Source organism: Pan troglodytes, chromosome 3 (genome assembly GCF_028858775.2).
Source record: "Pan troglodytes isolate AG18354 chromosome 3, NHGRI_mPanTro3-v2.0_pri, whole genome shotgun sequence".
Lineage (NCBI taxonomy): Eukaryota > Metazoa > Chordata > Mammalia > Primates > Hominidae > Pan > Pan troglodytes.
Window position 1 is genome coordinate 186305117 of NC_072401.2, and position 17460 is coordinate 186322576.

The 17460-nt window shown below is 43.6% G+C and overlaps 1 protein-coding gene across 26 annotated transcripts in view; it reads left to right on the plus strand.

The window, feature by feature from the left end:
* The window catches only part of PRIMPOL (primase and DNA directed polymerase), a 45418-nt gene that overhangs the window by 13919 nt on the left and 14039 nt on the right, over window positions 1-17460 (plus strand). For 12 of the 26 annotated variants that reach the window (XR_679936.5, XR_010156372.1, XM_001162592.8 and 9 more), the window contains 3 exons: window positions 2229-2376; window positions 8495-8782; window positions 14690-14852. Coding sequence is in view for 24 of the 26 variants with exons in the window: in XM_001162592.8 (XP_001162592.4) it covers window positions 2229-2376; window positions 8495-8782; window positions 14690-14852 (599 nt within the window). In the remaining 2 variants the exon portion in view is untranslated. Of the gene's footprint in view, window positions 1-548; window positions 643-2228; window positions 2377-8494; window positions 8783-14689; window positions 14853-17460 lie in introns of all 26 variants that reach the window. The other 14 variants (XM_063809235.1, XM_063809242.1, XM_063809232.1 and 11 more) reach the window with 4 other exon arrangements.

Sequence of the window (17460 nt, forward strand, 5' to 3'; positions counted from 1 at the left end):
GCAAAACTGTTGGAAGAAACTGTAGAAATCGAAGTTCAAAATTATACAGCATTTTTATTTAACATGTTTACCATGTTGATAGAACAGTTCTCATTGGATTACTTTACTTAATTTAATGCTTTTTATAATGATTACATTGAAATTAATTTCATTTATTGGTTACTTTGTATGCAATAAGTTTATAATCCAGTAAGTACTTTTTCCTTTGAGTCTTACTGTGAGGAGGCATAATTAGGTTAGCTCTTATGTTAATTTAGCAGATGGTTAATGATAATTGGTGATAATGTAAAATACCCTTCGGTTCAGTGGCTAAACTGACACATTTCAATAAGCCCCTTCTCCCCAGTTAGAATGAATTCTGGTGCTAATGTATTTTATTAGGACCACGTTTCAGGGCAACATTATCCACTCACAGAAATTTAACTTCTGGATTTTATAATTTAATTATTTAACTTAAAGTTTTAATTAAAGTTAATCTTGGGAAATAGAATTTAGGAGAATATGATTACTTGTCCTACCTAAAGCATCACTAAATTTATTCTCTGTAGCTCCGAAAGTACAGAAGTCGACTTCATTCATCAAACAGTTTTTAGTCCCTACTAAGTGTCAGGCACTGTGCCCAGGCACTAGGATTACCAAGTGGTAAGTCAAAGAGACATAATGTCTGATGGCATACACTTTGTAGTCTAATGGAGGATAATACATTAGGATAGATTTAGCTGCCATAATAAAGACCCAAAATTAAACTGGCTTAAACAAGACGGAAACCTATTTCTCCCCCAAGTAATATCTAATGTGGCTCTGAAATGTTAGGGACGAGGCTTGTTGCTTTGCTGTCCCTAAGATGTTGCCTTCTTCCATTGTCCAAGATGGCTCATACCACTGTGTCTGCATTCTAGTCAGTACAAATGGAGAAGGGGAGGGCATGCCCTTTGCCTGTTAGAGGATCACTTAGAAGTGGCCTACTTTCCTTCTCACGTCCCATTGGCCAGACTTAGCAGCCACACCCTGCTGTAGAGGAGCCTGGGAAATGTAGTCTTTGTTCTGGATGGCCTCCAATCTAGCTAAAAAATTGGGATTCTGCTTCTACAGAGGGAGAGAACAAATATGGAGGAAGAGCCCCTGTAATACAGAGGAAACATGTCAAATTAATCACATAAATCAACCTAAAATTGTAAGTCTATAAAGAGAAAAAGAGTATGTAGGGGGAATTTGATGTAGAGAGGGAAATCAAGGAAGCCCTCTCTGTGAAAGAATTTACAGAAGAGTAAAGCCAGAGGGCATGAGGGCAGTGTGGTGTTGGAAGAATGCCAAAATATCATTAAAAATACAATTTATTGCATAACTTTTAGGTATCTAAACTGACGGCAGTTCATAAACATTTTTGCTCATGTCAAGATAATATTGCATGGTAGTTCTTAGTAGCTTCATTTTGCAAATGAGAAAATTGAAGCTTTAGGGACTTGTCCTAAGGCTGCACAACCAAGGCTTTTTTAAGCAGTTACATGTGCTAAAAATTTCATTTTCTTGTTTATTCCTTAAAGCAACTCCAAAAGGTAGCTGCTATTATTATTCCTGTTTAGCAGCTGGGAAATGTTAAGGTTTAGATTTGACCAGAGCCATAGAGCTGGCAGATGGCAAAGCCAAAACTGACACTGACCTGTCTCTGACTCCAGCCCCCGTGCTTGCTGCCTTTCTATTGTGCATGGCCTTCATGCCCAGCGCCTTGTAGTCTCAGAGGCTGTATTCTTAGAGCTGGAGTCAGGCTCAATATGAACTAGACACTTTCTGGTAATTAAAACCATTAAAAAAAATGAATTAATGACTTTTTTTTTTTTTTGAGATGAAGTCTCACACTGTCACCCAGACTGGAATGCAGTGGCACCATCTTGGCTGACTGCAACCTCCGCCTCCTGGGTACAGGTGATCTTCCTGCCTCGGCCTCTTGAGTAGCTGGGACTTATAGACACCACGCCTGGCTAATTTTTATGGTTTTAGTAGAGACTGGGTTTTACCATGTTGGCTAGGCTGGTCTCAAACTTCTGACTTCAAGTAATCTGCCCGCCTTGGCCTCCCAAAGTGCTGGGATTACAGGCATGAGCCACCGTGCCTGATCAGAAATTAATGACTTTTTAACTCATAGATGATATATAAAGAGATGCTTATTGCTTATAGAAAAATTTTAAAACAAAAAATATAAATTATTTGCATTTTACTTGTGTTTTTAGTATGTGCGTAAAGCACTTCAAGAGTTATACGGTGTTAATTGCTCAGCTGAAGATGTTTTGAACTTGCATTCTAGCACTGATGAAAAATTCAGCCGGCATTTAATATTTCAGCTCCATGATGTGGCATTTAAAGATAATATTCATGTTGGTAAGTACACGGCTTTTTAAAAATCATGGAGTTGTATTCAAAACTCATATGTTCTTATTCCTCTTAAAATTTTGTATGTACTTATCAAGTTTTATGGTCATTAACTTATCCTAAAAAATGCGATGTAGGCTGAGTGCAGTGGCTCACACCTGCAATTCCAGCACTTGGGGAGGCCATGATGGGCGGCTCACTTGAGGCTAGGAGTTTGAGACCAGCCTGGCCAAGCTGGCGAAACCCTGTCTCTACTAATTAGCCGGGCATGGTGGTGCATGCCTGTAGTCCCAGCTACTCAGGATGCTGAGGCACAAGGATTGCTTGAACCCAGGAGGCAGAGGTTGCAGTAAGCCAAGATCACACCACTGCACTCCAGCCTAGGCAACAGAGTGAGACCCTGTCTCAAAAAAAAATCATGGCAATGTGTTTCTTCATGTTTTCAAGATGTTCCCTTAGCTTTGGACCTGTCTTTCTGTCCTAGACACATCAACCTATTCAGGACATCTTTGGCATTTGCATCTCTAATCCTAGATACTGGGATGGCCGTCCATGTCCAGATAGTGGTTTCTGCTCCAACATGATTTATTTCAGTTTCCTGGAAAGTGCATGAGAGGCCTTTCCATTTCAAGCCTTATCTGCAGTCTCATTTCTGGATTTCTGACCTTTGCTTCGGCCTTGCTTTGGGGCTGCGGTCCCAGGTCGTATCAAAGATGGCTTGTTTATTGTTCCAGGCAGAGCTTCAGGGTTGGGATAATTCTAGATGTACGAGTCTGAAAGTGAAACCAGATTATTTATCTCAGGCCTGGGCCCAGGTGTAAAACAAAGTCAGTCCAAAGGAGAAACACATAGTTAGAATGGGAACACCATATGGAGGTCTGAATAAAAGCCAAATCCTGAGTGCTTATCAAAGCAGGGGTGGGGCAAGGGTCCAAACAGCAGATGATTGACTGAAGCTCAGGTAGCAGGTAATTCAGTTCAGAGCTACTAGTGTCTTAGAGTTTCACAGCCACCTAGAGTAAAAGGCGTGGACATGGTCACTAAAGCACTGGCATGAAAGCCAGGAACCTGATTTCTGGATTAGGGGAAGGTGGCCACAGAGACCCAGCATGCTGTTTTCACAAGGCTCTCGTCACCTGCCTGTTTCCTGGTAGCTCAGCTGGACGTTCCTTCTCAGTCTCTCTCCCTCATCCTGTGAGAAACACAGTCACCCATCCAAACCCAAAGAATGGACTTAGAGGCATGGAGAACAGTGAAAGTGAGACTTTTTTTTTTTGAGACAGAGTCTCGCTCTGTCGCCCAGGCTGGAGTGCAGTGGCACGTTCTTGGCTCACTGCAACCTCCGCCTCCCGGGTTCAAGCGATTCTCCTGCCTCAGCCTCCCGAGTAGCTGAGACTACAGGCGTGTGCCACCATGCCCGGCTAAGTTTTTGTATTTTTAGTAGAGGTGGAGTTTCACCAGGTTAGCCAGGATGGTCTTGATCCCCTGACCTTGTGATCTGCCTGCCTTGGCCTCCCAAAGTGCTGGGATTACAGGCGTGAGCCACCGTGCCTGGCCGAAAGTGAGACTTTTAATAACGGCCTTACAAGATTGGGTGTCTGGTAGACAGGCACATTCAGGGCAGTTACAGCAGGTAATTTATCTCCTAGCACGCAAGTCCCTCCCCCAGTTCCTCATTGGCTGAGTACTATGGGGTTAACAATCTTTCCAGACATCGCCTAAGTTTCATTATCCCCCTTATAAGGTTATACCCCATCCCCTTCCCCACTTGAGTTTTGATTTTCCAATAACAAACTTCCTTTTTATGGGCTGACCCCTCCTCTACATTCTGTTCACTTATTATGACTTTCTAGGTGCATGAGCCGTGTGGTTTGTTACATTTGCAGGCTGGCTGCCGGTACTTAGATTTATCATGGCTTGAAAATGAACCATTTAAAATGTTTTCTCACAATCCTTCAGATATTAGTAATGGTAGAGTCCATCTTTGACCCTCTTCCCACTCTGTCCTCACCCTTGATGATCAGCCACCATCATGGCTTTGATATGCATCTATGTTGATGACTCTGAAATCTTTGTCTTCAGCCCAGATTGTTCTAGACGTCAGACCCATCCAGCCAACTGCCTCTAAACACTCCCCACACAGATGGTTCCAACTTGGCATGTCCTGTGCTGAGCTCCTCATCCTTCCCCAGAGTCACATCTTCTCCGTGATGTGTGTATCAGTGAGTGGTGTCACCAGTTACCCAAGTAGACACGTTGGTATCATCCTTGCCCTCTCTGTGCCTCTCGCCCTACTTAGCCAGTCAGCTGGCTAGAGTGCGCTGATTCTGCCACCTGTGTGCCTCAAACCCTCCAGTGATTATTTGCTGCCTTCAGGCAAAAGCATGGATGCCTTAGCTTGCAAAGCGAGGCCCGCTGTGCTCCAGCCTCATCTTCTGCCACCCTGCCCTTTGCATTCAGCTCCTGTCCAGGGCCACATTTCCTCTAGTCCATGGGCCTTTGAACTTTTTGATGCTGCTGTCTAAACCGTTGTGCCTCCAGATTCACCTGGCCTGTTAGGATTCTGTAGACATCAAGCCATGTGAGAAGCTGTTTCTGTCATATCTCAAACCCTAAGCCTTACTTGGATTAGTGTTCCTCTGGGTTGCAGAGAACGTCCAGGGCTTATGGTGTCAAAGCATTTACCACTTCCTGAGGTCATTTCCTGTTTTCTTTGTCATCTCCTCTATTCTACTTAATGTTTCTCTAGGGCAGGGACTGTTTCTTACTTTTGTATTTCCAGAGCTTAGCCCATAAGAAAAATATCATTATCAATAATATTACTAATAATATTAATTACTAATATTATTAATTATTAAAAGCGATTATAAATACAAGTCGGCATCCTCATCTCCTGCCACCCTGCCCTTTTCATTCAGCTCCTATCATGGGCCACATTTTCTGTAGCGCTTGGGCCTTTGCACTTGCTGATGCTGCTGTCTGACACGATGTGGTCTGTTCACCTGGTCCTCCTTACCATTCGTGCATTCATTCAGAAGGCATTAATAAATACCTTTAGGGGCTTGTCCTAAGGCTGCACAACAAAGGCTTTTTAAGCAGTTACATGTGCCAGGCACTGTGCTAAGTCCTTAGTTTCATTTTCTTGTTTACTCCTTACAGCAACTCCAAAAGGTAGGTGCTGTTGTTACTCCTGTTAAGCAGCTGGGGAATGTTAAGGTTCAGATTTGACCAAAGTCACAGAGCTGGCAGATGGCAAAGCCAAAACAGACACTGAGCTGTCTCTGACTCCAGCCCCCGTGCTCGCTGCCTTTCTGCAGTGTGTGGCCTTCATGCCCAGTGGTATCTGAATAAATCCCTTCCAAATGAAGCGTGAATAGTGAGGAGGGACTGCCGTCAGGGTGTGGAGGCAGAGTGCCAAACAGGCTGTTTCTTTGCTTGCCATTTACTGGTCATCGTCTGCTCCATGGCTACTAGCCACAGGCCGAAAGCTGAGAACCTCTTGCTCAGGAAGAAGGAGGGAATAGAAATTTGTGAGGTACCAGCAGTTTCTGCTACAGGTATCTTCTGAAAGCAGATGGCATTCATCTGGGCTTTCAGTAAGATTTCATTGTATAGTCAAAGGTAAGAGAAAGCCTTTACAGTCAGAACAACATAAGCAAAACTATAGAGATAAGAGTGCGTGGCTAATTTGGGGACAGTGAATGGTCTAGTGTGGCTAGAGAGATGCGATCAGGCCTTGTCCTGGGCTGTCAGCTCAGCCCCTTTCCCCTACAATTAGGAGCTGCCAGAGCCAGAGGTACAGAGAATATGAAGTAATTCAGAATTTTTCCTTGTTTCTTCCCTTAGTGTGTCTTTTGATGACATTTCTAGTTGCTGTTGTCAGCCTTTCAGAAAAGAGAATTCAGTTAAATGTAAGAGATCATAGATCTTGATCTGCCTAAAAATACTCTTCTGCCAGTTTGCTGTCATACCTGAAATTTCTATGACTGACTAGTCTTTTGAGTTATTTCCAGCAAATTAGATAGTTCCTGTCCTCATGAGGGTTGGGGGCAATAAGATCCTGGAAGGGAAGTAGAAAGCAGTGTGGTTTGCTGGACCAGTGTGTTAGCGTTGATGCTGGTGACAGTCATCACGTCATGGTCCTGGCCATGGTCGCTCCATGCCAGGGTTCCAAGACCTGTGGCCTCCCCAGCACTGCCATTGCCACCATTCCTGCAACCATGCACTCTCTTCTCTTATTGTCTGGGGTCAAGTAGCTGCAATGTTAAGTTTTCAGGAAAGTTAGCTTTATCAGTTTAGGTTTATATCGCTTTGTTGTCCTTTGAGATGTTGTGATTTCTTTTCACTTGGTGTTTACTTTCTATCCCTCATTGCAGAAGTAATCCATCCTGTACCAGCATATCACTGCAAGGACCAAATGCTTTTGCTTTGATTTTGACATTTAGTGCTTTAGAAGAAATTGGATTTGTTTCTTTGAGTAGGGAAGTAATTTTTTTTTTTTTTTTTTTGTGAGACAAGAGTCTCACTCTGTCACCTAGGCTGGAGTGCAGTGGCATGATCTTGGCTCACTGCAACCTCCACCTCCCAGGTTCAAGCAATTCTCTTGCCTCAGCCTCCAAGTAGCTGGGATTACAGGTGCCCAGCACCACGCCTGGCTAATTTTTGTATTTTTAGTAGAGACGCGGTTTCACCATGTTGGCCAGGCTGGTCTCAAACTCCTGACCTCAAGTGATCTGCCCACCTCAGCCTCCCAAAATGCTTGGGATTACAGGCATGAGCCACCACACCTGGCTGAGTAGGCAAGTAATTAAATCTAATGTGAAGAAATAAAAATTTGAATTTAGAGTATGCATTTGTTATAATGTAAGGGCCCAAGCCTTTCTGGTAAATAAAGTGAAGAATGAATCTAAACAATAACAGTTCTACAGATTAAAATTAAATTTTTCTTACAGTATTGCATTTCTTGAGTATTGTTACACATGAAGCAACTTAATAGCCACATTATTTGATTTCATGGTGTAAATAATATGTCTGAGTTTGAAGAAGTTCTGGATTTTCTTACCAACTTTTCATGGTACAGATAGTACTGCTGTTACTCCGAGTTCTTAGAATAAATGTTGAAGTGCAGTAAATGTATGGAATTGCTTTTGTTGTGGATGTTAGCTCCGAGGCCCTAGTCCATTGTGTGCCCAGTTTGAGGCAGAGGTAGGAGCAGCAGCCTAGGGGCTGACGGCTGTGAGAGCCAGGGTTTGCAGGGCGTGTCGTGGCAGGTAAAGGAGAGCAAATAAGCTCTTGAGAAATTTGCCAGCGCCCTAACTCCCCGAGATTTCCTCAGTGCTTCTGTCTGTTAGCTGAGCAGCAGTTTCTTCATATAAACCTTCATTCTTCGTTATTATTATTATTATTATTTTTATGATCTCTTAAGGGCACGAGAGCCCTTCATTCTGTAATCATTGAATGTGAAGATGAGTCCTCCCAGTATGTATTAATAAGTAGTGTTTTCTTGATGACAGCCTCTTAGGCTCAGGCCCTACCGGCAGCATTGACGCATCTTCTCAAATGAACTTTCCCTTCTAAGATAATTTGTTTACATCTCACACCAGGCTCCCAAGTCAATGGAATTGAAAAGGTAAAAGATTTCACAAAAGGAAGTCACAGGAGTGGCATGTAACAATTTATAGCAACTCGGTTTTTTTTTTTTTTTTTTGGTAAGATGGAGTCTCGCTCTGTCACCCAGGCTGGAGTGCAGTGGCGCGATCTTGGCTCACTGCAAGCTCCGCCTCCCGGGTTCATGCCATTCGCCTGCCTCAGCCTCCCGAGTAGCTGGGATTACAGGCACCCACCACCACGCCCGGCTAATTTTTTGTATTTTTAGTAGAGACGGGGTTTCACCGTGTTAGCCAGGATGGTCTCGATCTCCTGACCTTGTGATCCGCCCGCCTCGGCCTCCCAAAGTGCTGGGATTACAGGCGTGAGCCACCGTGCCCGGCAGCAACTCAGTTTTGAAACCAGAAATCAAAAAATGGTTTTCTGTGTAAAATTGTCATATGTGGATTCCTGGCTAGACCTTAAGATACGGTGTGTGGAGAAGAAGATCCAGGTGAATGATAATAGCTTTTTTCCTTAGGTAATTTTTTGAGAAAAATTTTGCAGCCTGCTCTTGACTTGCTTGGCAGTGAAGATGATGATAGCGCTCCAGAGACAACAGGCCACGGATTTCCCCATTTTTCAGAAGCACCTGCAAGACAAGGATTTTCTTTCAATAAAATGTTCACAGAAAAGGCTACAGAGGAAAGCTGGACATCGAATTCAAAGAAACTGGAGAGGCTGGGGTCAGCTGAGCAAAGCAGTCCTGACCTTTCATTTCTAGTTGTGAAGAATAACGTGGGAGAGAAGCATCTTTTTGTAGATCTCGGTAAGTAAGATTGACAGCTTTCTCCATCAGACCGCCCTGGTGCTTTCGTGAGAGACGGGTTGGTGCCCGCTCGTCACCGTGCTCGGGATTCTCGCTTCCTCCACTGCCCAAGTCGCCAGCAGGATGCAACCAGCGAGTTCAGGTGCTGGGAATCTGTGAGGTTTTTCTCCAGAGATCTTAGAGGGGTCCAGGCCGGCCTGAGCTCCAGCAGAGGATGGCTGTGGCTGGCTTCTGCTCTGCATGTCCAGAGGATTCCTGCTGAGGGAGTTTTACAGGGGACAGTTGGACCAGCTTCCTCCAGGACTGCTTAGAGGTTAAGTCAGAGTACAGAAATTTAAAAAACAGACTCGGTATAAAAGCGGTACTCGTGTGGCGCGGTGAGCCTGGGTGTTCTCCTCACCGAAGATCTCAGTGGTAGTGGCAGGGCCCATTTCGTCAGCTTTCTTGCTGTGTTCAAACCAGTGATTTCTTAACCCAGTGTGGTTTGCTAGGCCCTGGTCTCAGAGCCTGAGGATGTCAGAAGCCCTGGGCTGACAGGACTTGAGCATGATTCAACAACAGGCCAATCGAGACCCTAACACAACAGCTCCCATTGGTGAACTGCACCTCATTTTTATACTGAGGCTCTAGCTTGTGATTTCAAAAGCCATGACAGCAGCAGGTTTTTTCTTTTTCTTTTCTTTTTTTTTTTTGAGACGGAGTCCCACTCTTTAGCCCAGGCCGGATTGCAGTGGCACAATCTCGGCTCACTGCAAGCTCCGCCTCCTGGATTCATGCCATTCTCCTGCCTCAGCCTCCCGAGTAGCTGGGACTACAGGCGCCCGCCACCGCTCCCGGCTAATTTTTTGTATTTTTGGTAGACGGGGTTTCACCGTGTTAGCCAAGATGGTCTTGATCTCCTGACCTTGACATCCGCCCGCCTCGGCCTCCCAAAGTGCTGGGATTACAGGCATGAGCCACTGCGCCCAGCCTCTTTTTTTTTTTTTTAAGATGGAGTCTCGCTCTGTCACCAGGCTGGAGTGTAGTGGCATGATCTTGGCTCACTGCAACCTCCACCTCCTGGGTTCAAACGATTCTCCTCCCTCAGCCTCCTGAGTAGCTGGGATTACAGGCACGCACCACCACGCCCGGCTAATTTTTGTATTTTTAGTATAGACGGGGTTTCACCATGTTGGCCAGGCTAGTCTCAAACTCCTGACCTCGTGATCCGCCCGCCTCAGCCTCCCAAAGTGCTGGGATTACAGGTGTGAGCCACTGCGCCCGCCAGACAGCAGCATTTTTGCTGTTGGCTGTGAACACCTTGGAGAGCTTCAGTGTGTAAAGGTTGAGGGAAAGTAGGTTTAAATTATAGGTCAGATTCCCAGGCCAACAGTGGTACTGAGATGAGGGACGTGTTTCTGCTGGATTGCATGTTTTTCTAGCACCTCTGGCAATCAAGCACCAGAACTTGGAAAGACAGAGGAGTGCGAGGTCGAGCAGCCACACGGGCAGAGGCACCTTCTTCCAAGCCTGACAGGTTTTGCTTTATTAGCAGAATATCATCTCTGGGTGGGACTAGCCTGCAGTCAGTGAGGGAGAGTGCGTAACAGGAAGTTGATCCAGGGAGAGCGGCAGTGGCCAGTACCTGTCTCTACTTCTACCCCGGTAGAACACAGTACCCCCGGTCACAGCACACCTGACCTTGAAAGTCAGGCTACCGGACTAGCAAGGAAACCTCCCTGGTACTCTTGATACATGTGCCTGGATTTATTTACATATCCAGAGAGGATGGGGAAATCATTTCCTAAACCATCCTTGGAAAAGTTCAGAGATTTCATAATATATGCTGAAATAAGAAACTTTTTTTGTTGAAGTATGTAACATTTATACAGAAAAATATATAATTAATTACAGAATGAACACCCCTTGTCACCACACCACCCAAGACAAGAAATAGATTACCATTACCCCCAACTTCCTCCATCCTCCTTCCAGTCAGGACCCCTCCCTCTGTCCCAGGGGTAACAACTGTTCTGTCCTCTAACACTGTGGGCTAGTTTTGCCTGTATTTTTACTGTGTAATTGGAATCATATACAGTTGACTCTTCAACAATGCAGGGCTTAGGAGAACCAACTTCTCTATGCAGATAAAAATCGGTGTATAACTTTTGACTTCCCAAAAACGTAATTACTGATAGCCTACTCTTGACCGGAAGCCTCACTGATAACATAAACAGTTGATTAACCATGTTTTGTATACGTATTATATACTGGATTCTTACAGTGAAGTAAGCTAAAGAAAAGAAAATGTTGTTAAGAAAATCATAAGGAAGAGGGAACATATTTACAGTACTGTACTGTATTTATCGATACTGTAAGTTTAGGTCATCTGTTTACACGACGAATCATTCATCTGAAACGGCGACAACAGCAGCTGAAACCTCAGTCTATGTACATGTCAAGCAATTCAGCCTTTTCCTGTAAGGTCATGACATTTCTCTGTGTGGGAGCACCTCCAGCATCACGAGTGGCACTTCATATGGTCCCATGGTGTCACTCGAGGTTTACAGTATCGCACTAAACACGATGAAAAATATGTGAGAACTGCAAGGATCACTTTTGACTGTGAAACGCAATTGATTGGTGCGATGACCTGCTCACATGGAGATGATTGGCATCACACTGTGTTGTAAGCAGATACCTGAGCTCACCGCAATAGCAAGAGGAGGCGGCTAAGAAATTATTTTGGCAGTGTAGTATGTACTATGTTTAATCTTATGCAGTTATGATTTAATACTCTATCTTTAAAACATTTGTTTAGATTTTTCCCAACTGCAAATGGCATTATGTACAGTCAGCAAGGGTGTGCGTATGTTTGGATAAATTTTAACTTTTTATAATAGACTTATGTACATTTTATGACAGTAAATGATAACTTAGACTATCCATCTACATATATTTTATGCATTCATGACACACTTAACTTTTTCTAATTATTTTTAATTATTTTCTAACATTTTCCAATATTTTAGGCTATACGGTTCATCTGTGAGTTTTCTCAAATTGTTGTAAGTCCCCCCAAAATTTTCCAATATCCTTATTGAAAAAAATTTGGCTCACGCCTGTAATCCCAACACTTTAGGAGGCCAAGGCAGGTGGATAGCTTGAGGTCAGGAGTTCAAGACCAGCCTGACCAACGTGATGAAACCCCATCTCTACTAAAAAGACAAAAATTAGCCAGGCATGGTGGTGCATGCCTGTAATCCCAGCTACCCGGGAGGCTGAGACATGAGAGTCACTTGAATCCGGGAGGCAGAGGTTGCAGTGAGCCGAGATCATACCACTGCACTCCAGCCTGGGCAACAGAGTAAGACTCAGTATCAAAAAAAAAAAAAAACCAAACAAACAAACAAAAAACCTCACATATAAGTGGTGCCATTTAGCTCAAACCCTTGTTGTTCAAGGGTAAACTGTAGTGTGTGTTTGTGGTTGCCTTTGCACCCTTAGTTGTGTGTTTGAGGAACATAAGTCATTAAATAATAGTAGTAGTCTGATTTTATCAGTATTTTCCTCTGTGGTCAGTGTTTCTTGCATCTTGTTAAAGAAACTTGGCCTATCCCAAAGTCATTCTTTTGCTTTTCTTCCTTATCTTCTAAAAACTTATTGTTTTGCCTTTTATGTTTATGTTTAATTTATTATTTTTTAGAGACAAGGTCTCATTCTGTTGCCCAGGCTGAAGTGCAGTGGTGCGATCCTGCCGCCTTAAACTCCTGGGCTCAAGCAATCCTCCTGCCTCAGCCTCCCCAGTAGCTAGAACTACAAGTGCATACGACCACACTTCTAAATCAATCTTTCTTCCCTCCCCTCCCCTCCCTTCCCTTTCCTTCCCTTCCCTTCCTTTCTCCTTTTCCTTCCCTTCTCCTTTCCCTTCCCTTCCTTTCCCTTCCCCCTTCCCTGCTCCCTTCCCTTCTCCCTTCCCCCTTCCCTTCTCCCTTCCCTTCCCCTCCCCTTCCCCTCTCCTTCCCCCTTCCCTTCTCCCTTTCCTTCTCCCTTCCCTTCCCCCTTCCCTTTCCTTATCCCTTCCCTTCTCCTTTCCCCCATCCCTTCCCTTCCCCTTCCCTTCCCCCTTCCCTTTCCTCTCCCTTCCCTTCTCCCTTCCCTTCCCCCTTCCCTTCTCTTCTCCCTTCCCTTCCCTTCTCCCTTCCCTTCTCCCCTCCCTTCCCCTCCCCTTCCCCCTTCCCTTCTCCCTTCCCTTCCCCCTTCCCTTCCCCCTTTCTTTCCCTTCCCTTCCCCCTTCCCTTCCCTTTCTCCTTCCCTTCCCTTTCCTTCCCCCTTCCCTTCCCTTTCCTTCCCCCTTCCCTTCCCTTCCCTTTCCTTCCCCCTTCCCTTCCCTTTCCTTCCCCCTTCCCTTCCCTTTCTTTCCCCCTTCCCTTCCTCCTTCCCTTCCCTTTCCTTCCCCCTTCCCTTCCCTTCCCTTCCCCCTTCCCTTCCCTTCCTTTACCCTTCCCTTTCCTTTTCCCTTCCCTTCCCCCTTCCCTTCCCCCTTTCCTACCCCATTCTTTTCCCTTCCCTTCCCCCTTCCCTTCCCTTCCCCCTTCCCTTCTCCTCCCCCTTCCCCTGTCTTCCCCCTTCCCCCTTCCCCCTTCTCCCTTCTCCCTTCCCCCTTCCCCCTTCTCCCTTCCCCCTTCCCTTCCTCTTTCCCCCTTCCCTTCCCTTCTCCTTTCCCCCTTCCCTTCCCTTCTCCCCTCCCCTTCCCCTTTCCCTTTCCTTTCTGTTTCCACCTCTCTCTCTGTCTCTTTCTCTCTCTTTCTTTCTAAGTATCATAGAGCAACACAATTTTCTTATTTGTTTATTTTTTGTAGAGACAGGATCTGCTATGTTGCCCAGGCCTCAAGCGATCCTCCTGTCATGGCCTCCCATAATGCTGGGATTACAGGCACAAGCCACTGCACCTGGCGTGGCTTTTATGTTTAGATCTACAGTCCACTTGGAAAGGATTTGCTTATTGGGTGAGAAGGAGTCAAGATTCACTGTTTCGTATGTGGATATCCGGTTGGCTCAGCACTGTTTGTTGAAATGACTGTCCTTAACCTACTGCTCAGCAGTGCTACCTTTGCCATAAATCAGTGGCTATATATATTTTGATCTGTTTCTAGACCCTGTTCTGCTTCATTGTTCTATTGATCTATTCCTGTCTAATATAGTTTTATATATTAGATAGGCACCACACTGTCTAATATAGTTTTGTTATAAGTCTTTATATCTAGGAAAAACAATTCCTCCAAATTTGTTCTTTGAAATTTCTTGGTGGTTATTGACCTTTTGCACTTCCATTTAAATTTTAGAGTCAGTTTGCCGGTTTACACAAACAAATCCTGCTAGAATTTTTATTTGGATTGCCTTGAATCTATAGATCAAGTTGGGGAGAATTGACATTTTTATAATATTGAGTCTTCCAATCTATGCACATGGTAGGCCCATCTGTTTACTTAAGTATTCTCTAATGTTTCTCTGTAATGTTGTATAATGTACTGAATAGAAATCTTATCCATATTTGTTAGATTTATTCTAGATATTTGTTGGTTTTGGTCCTTCCCTTTTCTCTGGAATTTAGCACTGCACAGCTTCACTGTCTTGGAAGCTCTCTGGTTGTCTCAAACTTTCTAGTACCTGCGTCCAGCTTTTCCATTTGTTTCAGTTGCAGAATTGCTGCAGAATAATTGAGTTTGCTGTTTCAGAATGTGGCATTCCTCCATGCTGACTGCAATTTGTTTTAATTTATATAGTGCTTTAATTTTATTTTGTTTACAGCTATATTTAGAAAATAATTATTTTTTATTAATGCTATATAAAAATTTAATATTTGCTGACTATGAAACTAATAACAGAAAACATGCTTTCATATTGTTTTATCAATTTTTAATGTAGGAGTTTATACAAGAAATAGAAACTTTCGGCTATATAAATCATCAAAAATAGGAAAGCGTGTGGCTTTGGAGGTTACTGAAGATAACAGATTTTTTCCTACACAGTCAAAAGATGTTTCTGACGAATATCAATATTTTCTCTCTTCTTTGGTCAGCAATGTCAGGTATGTAGTAGCAGCATCAAACAATTTTGTATTCATGAATATTTATTAAACAGTGAATGGCATTGTATATTACTAAAATGTAAATCATCTAAATTCATTCTACCTTAAGAAAATGTCAGTTCTTACAGCTCCTTTTTTTTTTTTTTTTTTTTTTTTTTTTTTTTTTTTTGATACAGAGTCTCACTCTGTCACCCAGACTGGAGTGCAGTGGCGCTATCTCGGCTCAGTGCAAGCTCTGCCTCCTGGATTCACGCCATTCTCCTGCCTCAGTCTCCCAAGTAGCTGGGACTACAGGCGCCTGCCACCACACCCGGCTAATTTTTGTATTTTTAGTAGAGATGGGGTTTCACCTCGTTAGCCAGGCTTGTCTCGAACTCCTGACCTCAGGTGATCCGCCAACCTCAACCTCCCAAAGTGCTGGGATTACAGGCGTGAGCCACCGCACCCAGCCAGTTCTTACAGTTCTAAGTTAACTTTTCTCTTTTCTCCATTAGCTAAAAGATAATAGTAAAACGTTTATTTGAACACTTAATTTTCTCTATATATCTTTTTAGGATTATATTTAGTATATTTTCCAATTTTTCTAAAATGATTATCACTTCTGTAAAGAAGAAAACAATACTACTGGTATTGCATTTGGAAATATTTTACTATTAAAATGTCTCATTTTCTTTTCATGTATGCACATACATATAATTTGTATAGCTCCTTTAATCAAAAAATATTCTGAGATTATTATTTAAATGATTGTCATTTGTTTTTTCTACTTGATTTTATGAATATTTGTTAAGAATTTGCCAACAATTAATTGTAAATAAAACTTCTAATGCCTATGTAAATTTCCATTATATTGACACTCTGGAATTTATTGTGAGTTCTATTGTTGAGCCTTTAGGTTCCCATGTTTTGATCATTTTTTAAAAGTGTTAATGTTGGCTAGGCACAGTAGCACGTGCCTGTAGTCCCAGCTACCCAGGAGGCTGAGGTAGGAGGATCACTTGAGCCCAGGAGTTCAAAGCTGCAGTGAGCTATGAATGCACCACTGCACTCCAGCCTGGGTGACAGGGTGAGACCCCATTGCTAAAAACTAAAATAAATAAATAAATAAAAATAAAATCTGTGAAACTCATCTTTCAACAGAAATACTATAGTAAGTCTTCATTTGATGTTGATAAGTTACTGGAAACTGAACTTTAAACAAAGTAATGTATGATGAATCCAGTTGTTTTTCTCATCCATGTTAGAAGGCAGTGGTCCCTGAGTCACAGACCAGTGGTCTGTGGTGGGAACTGGACCCCACAGCAGGAGGTGAGCAGTAGGCGAGTGAGCGAGCAATACCACCTTCCCACCTCAGCTCCGCCTCCTGCCAGATCTGCAGTGGCATTAGATTCTTATAGAAGTGCAAACCCTGCTGTGAACGGCACATGGGAGGGATCTAGGTTGCACACTCCTTATGAGAATCTAATGCCTGATGATCTGAGGTGGAACAGTTTCAGCCTGAAACCAGCCCACCTTGCCCCTGCCCCACCCATGGAAAGATTGTCTTCCAGGAAACCGGTTCCTGGTGCCAGAAAGGTTGGGGACTGCCGTTATGAGGAAATGATGTTGAACAAAACAACATTATTCAAAGACCTGCTAGATGTCATTTCTCTTAGAGTTGCAGTTTCCAAGAATCTATCCATGGCCTTAAGTGAGGACTTACTGTATTTGCCTTCATTCCCCGTTTTTCTAGGCTGGCAACTTTTTCAGCCCAAAACATGGTTAAGGTTCAGACTAAATTACCATCAACTTGCCATAATTCTTTTCCTTTTGCCTTTCTAAATATAATTTTTTTTTTGAGACAGTCTTGCTCTGTGGCCTAGGCTGGAGTGCAGTGGTGCAATCTCAGCTTATTGCAACCTCTGCCTCACAGGTTCAAGCGATTCTCCTGCCTCAGCCTCCCAAGTAGCTGGGACTACAGGTGTGTGCCACCACGCCCAGATAATTTTTGTATTTTTAGTAGAGACGGGGTTTCCCCATGTTGGGGAGGCTGGTCTCGAACTCCTGACCTCATGTGATCTGCCCACCTTGGCCTCCCAAAGTGCTGGGATTACTGGCGTGAGCCACTGTGCCCGGCCACTTAAATATAATTTTAAGGAAAGATTCTCTAGAAATTAGTAATTGTCTAAAATACATTACTGTAGGTATCAGGTTATACAGTTAACAGCCGTTACCCAGGAGGATGGAAGATGGATTGTTTTTCTTCATATATATGTATATGTATATTTGTACTCTTTGAGTTCTTTAATAACATGTCTCAGAAGTAAGGTCTGAGTTTCCTACCTTTAAATGGAAGTGATACTAACACCTATCTTACGGAGTTGTCGAGAGGATTTAAAAAGTTAAAACTGCACATAAAACATTTACAGCTGTGCCCAGCCCGTGACATCTGCTCAGTGAATGTTGTTGGTAGCAGTAGTAGTATCCGAGATTCTGAAGTGCAAAGTGCCATAGCAGGAGTGTAAAAACTGTGTTATTCCTGCCACCCCGTTGGCACCAGAATAAGGTCACATTCTTTCTGCCACGTATGGAGAAGTGCGAAAAGCAACATTGTTAGTTCTAGCTCATA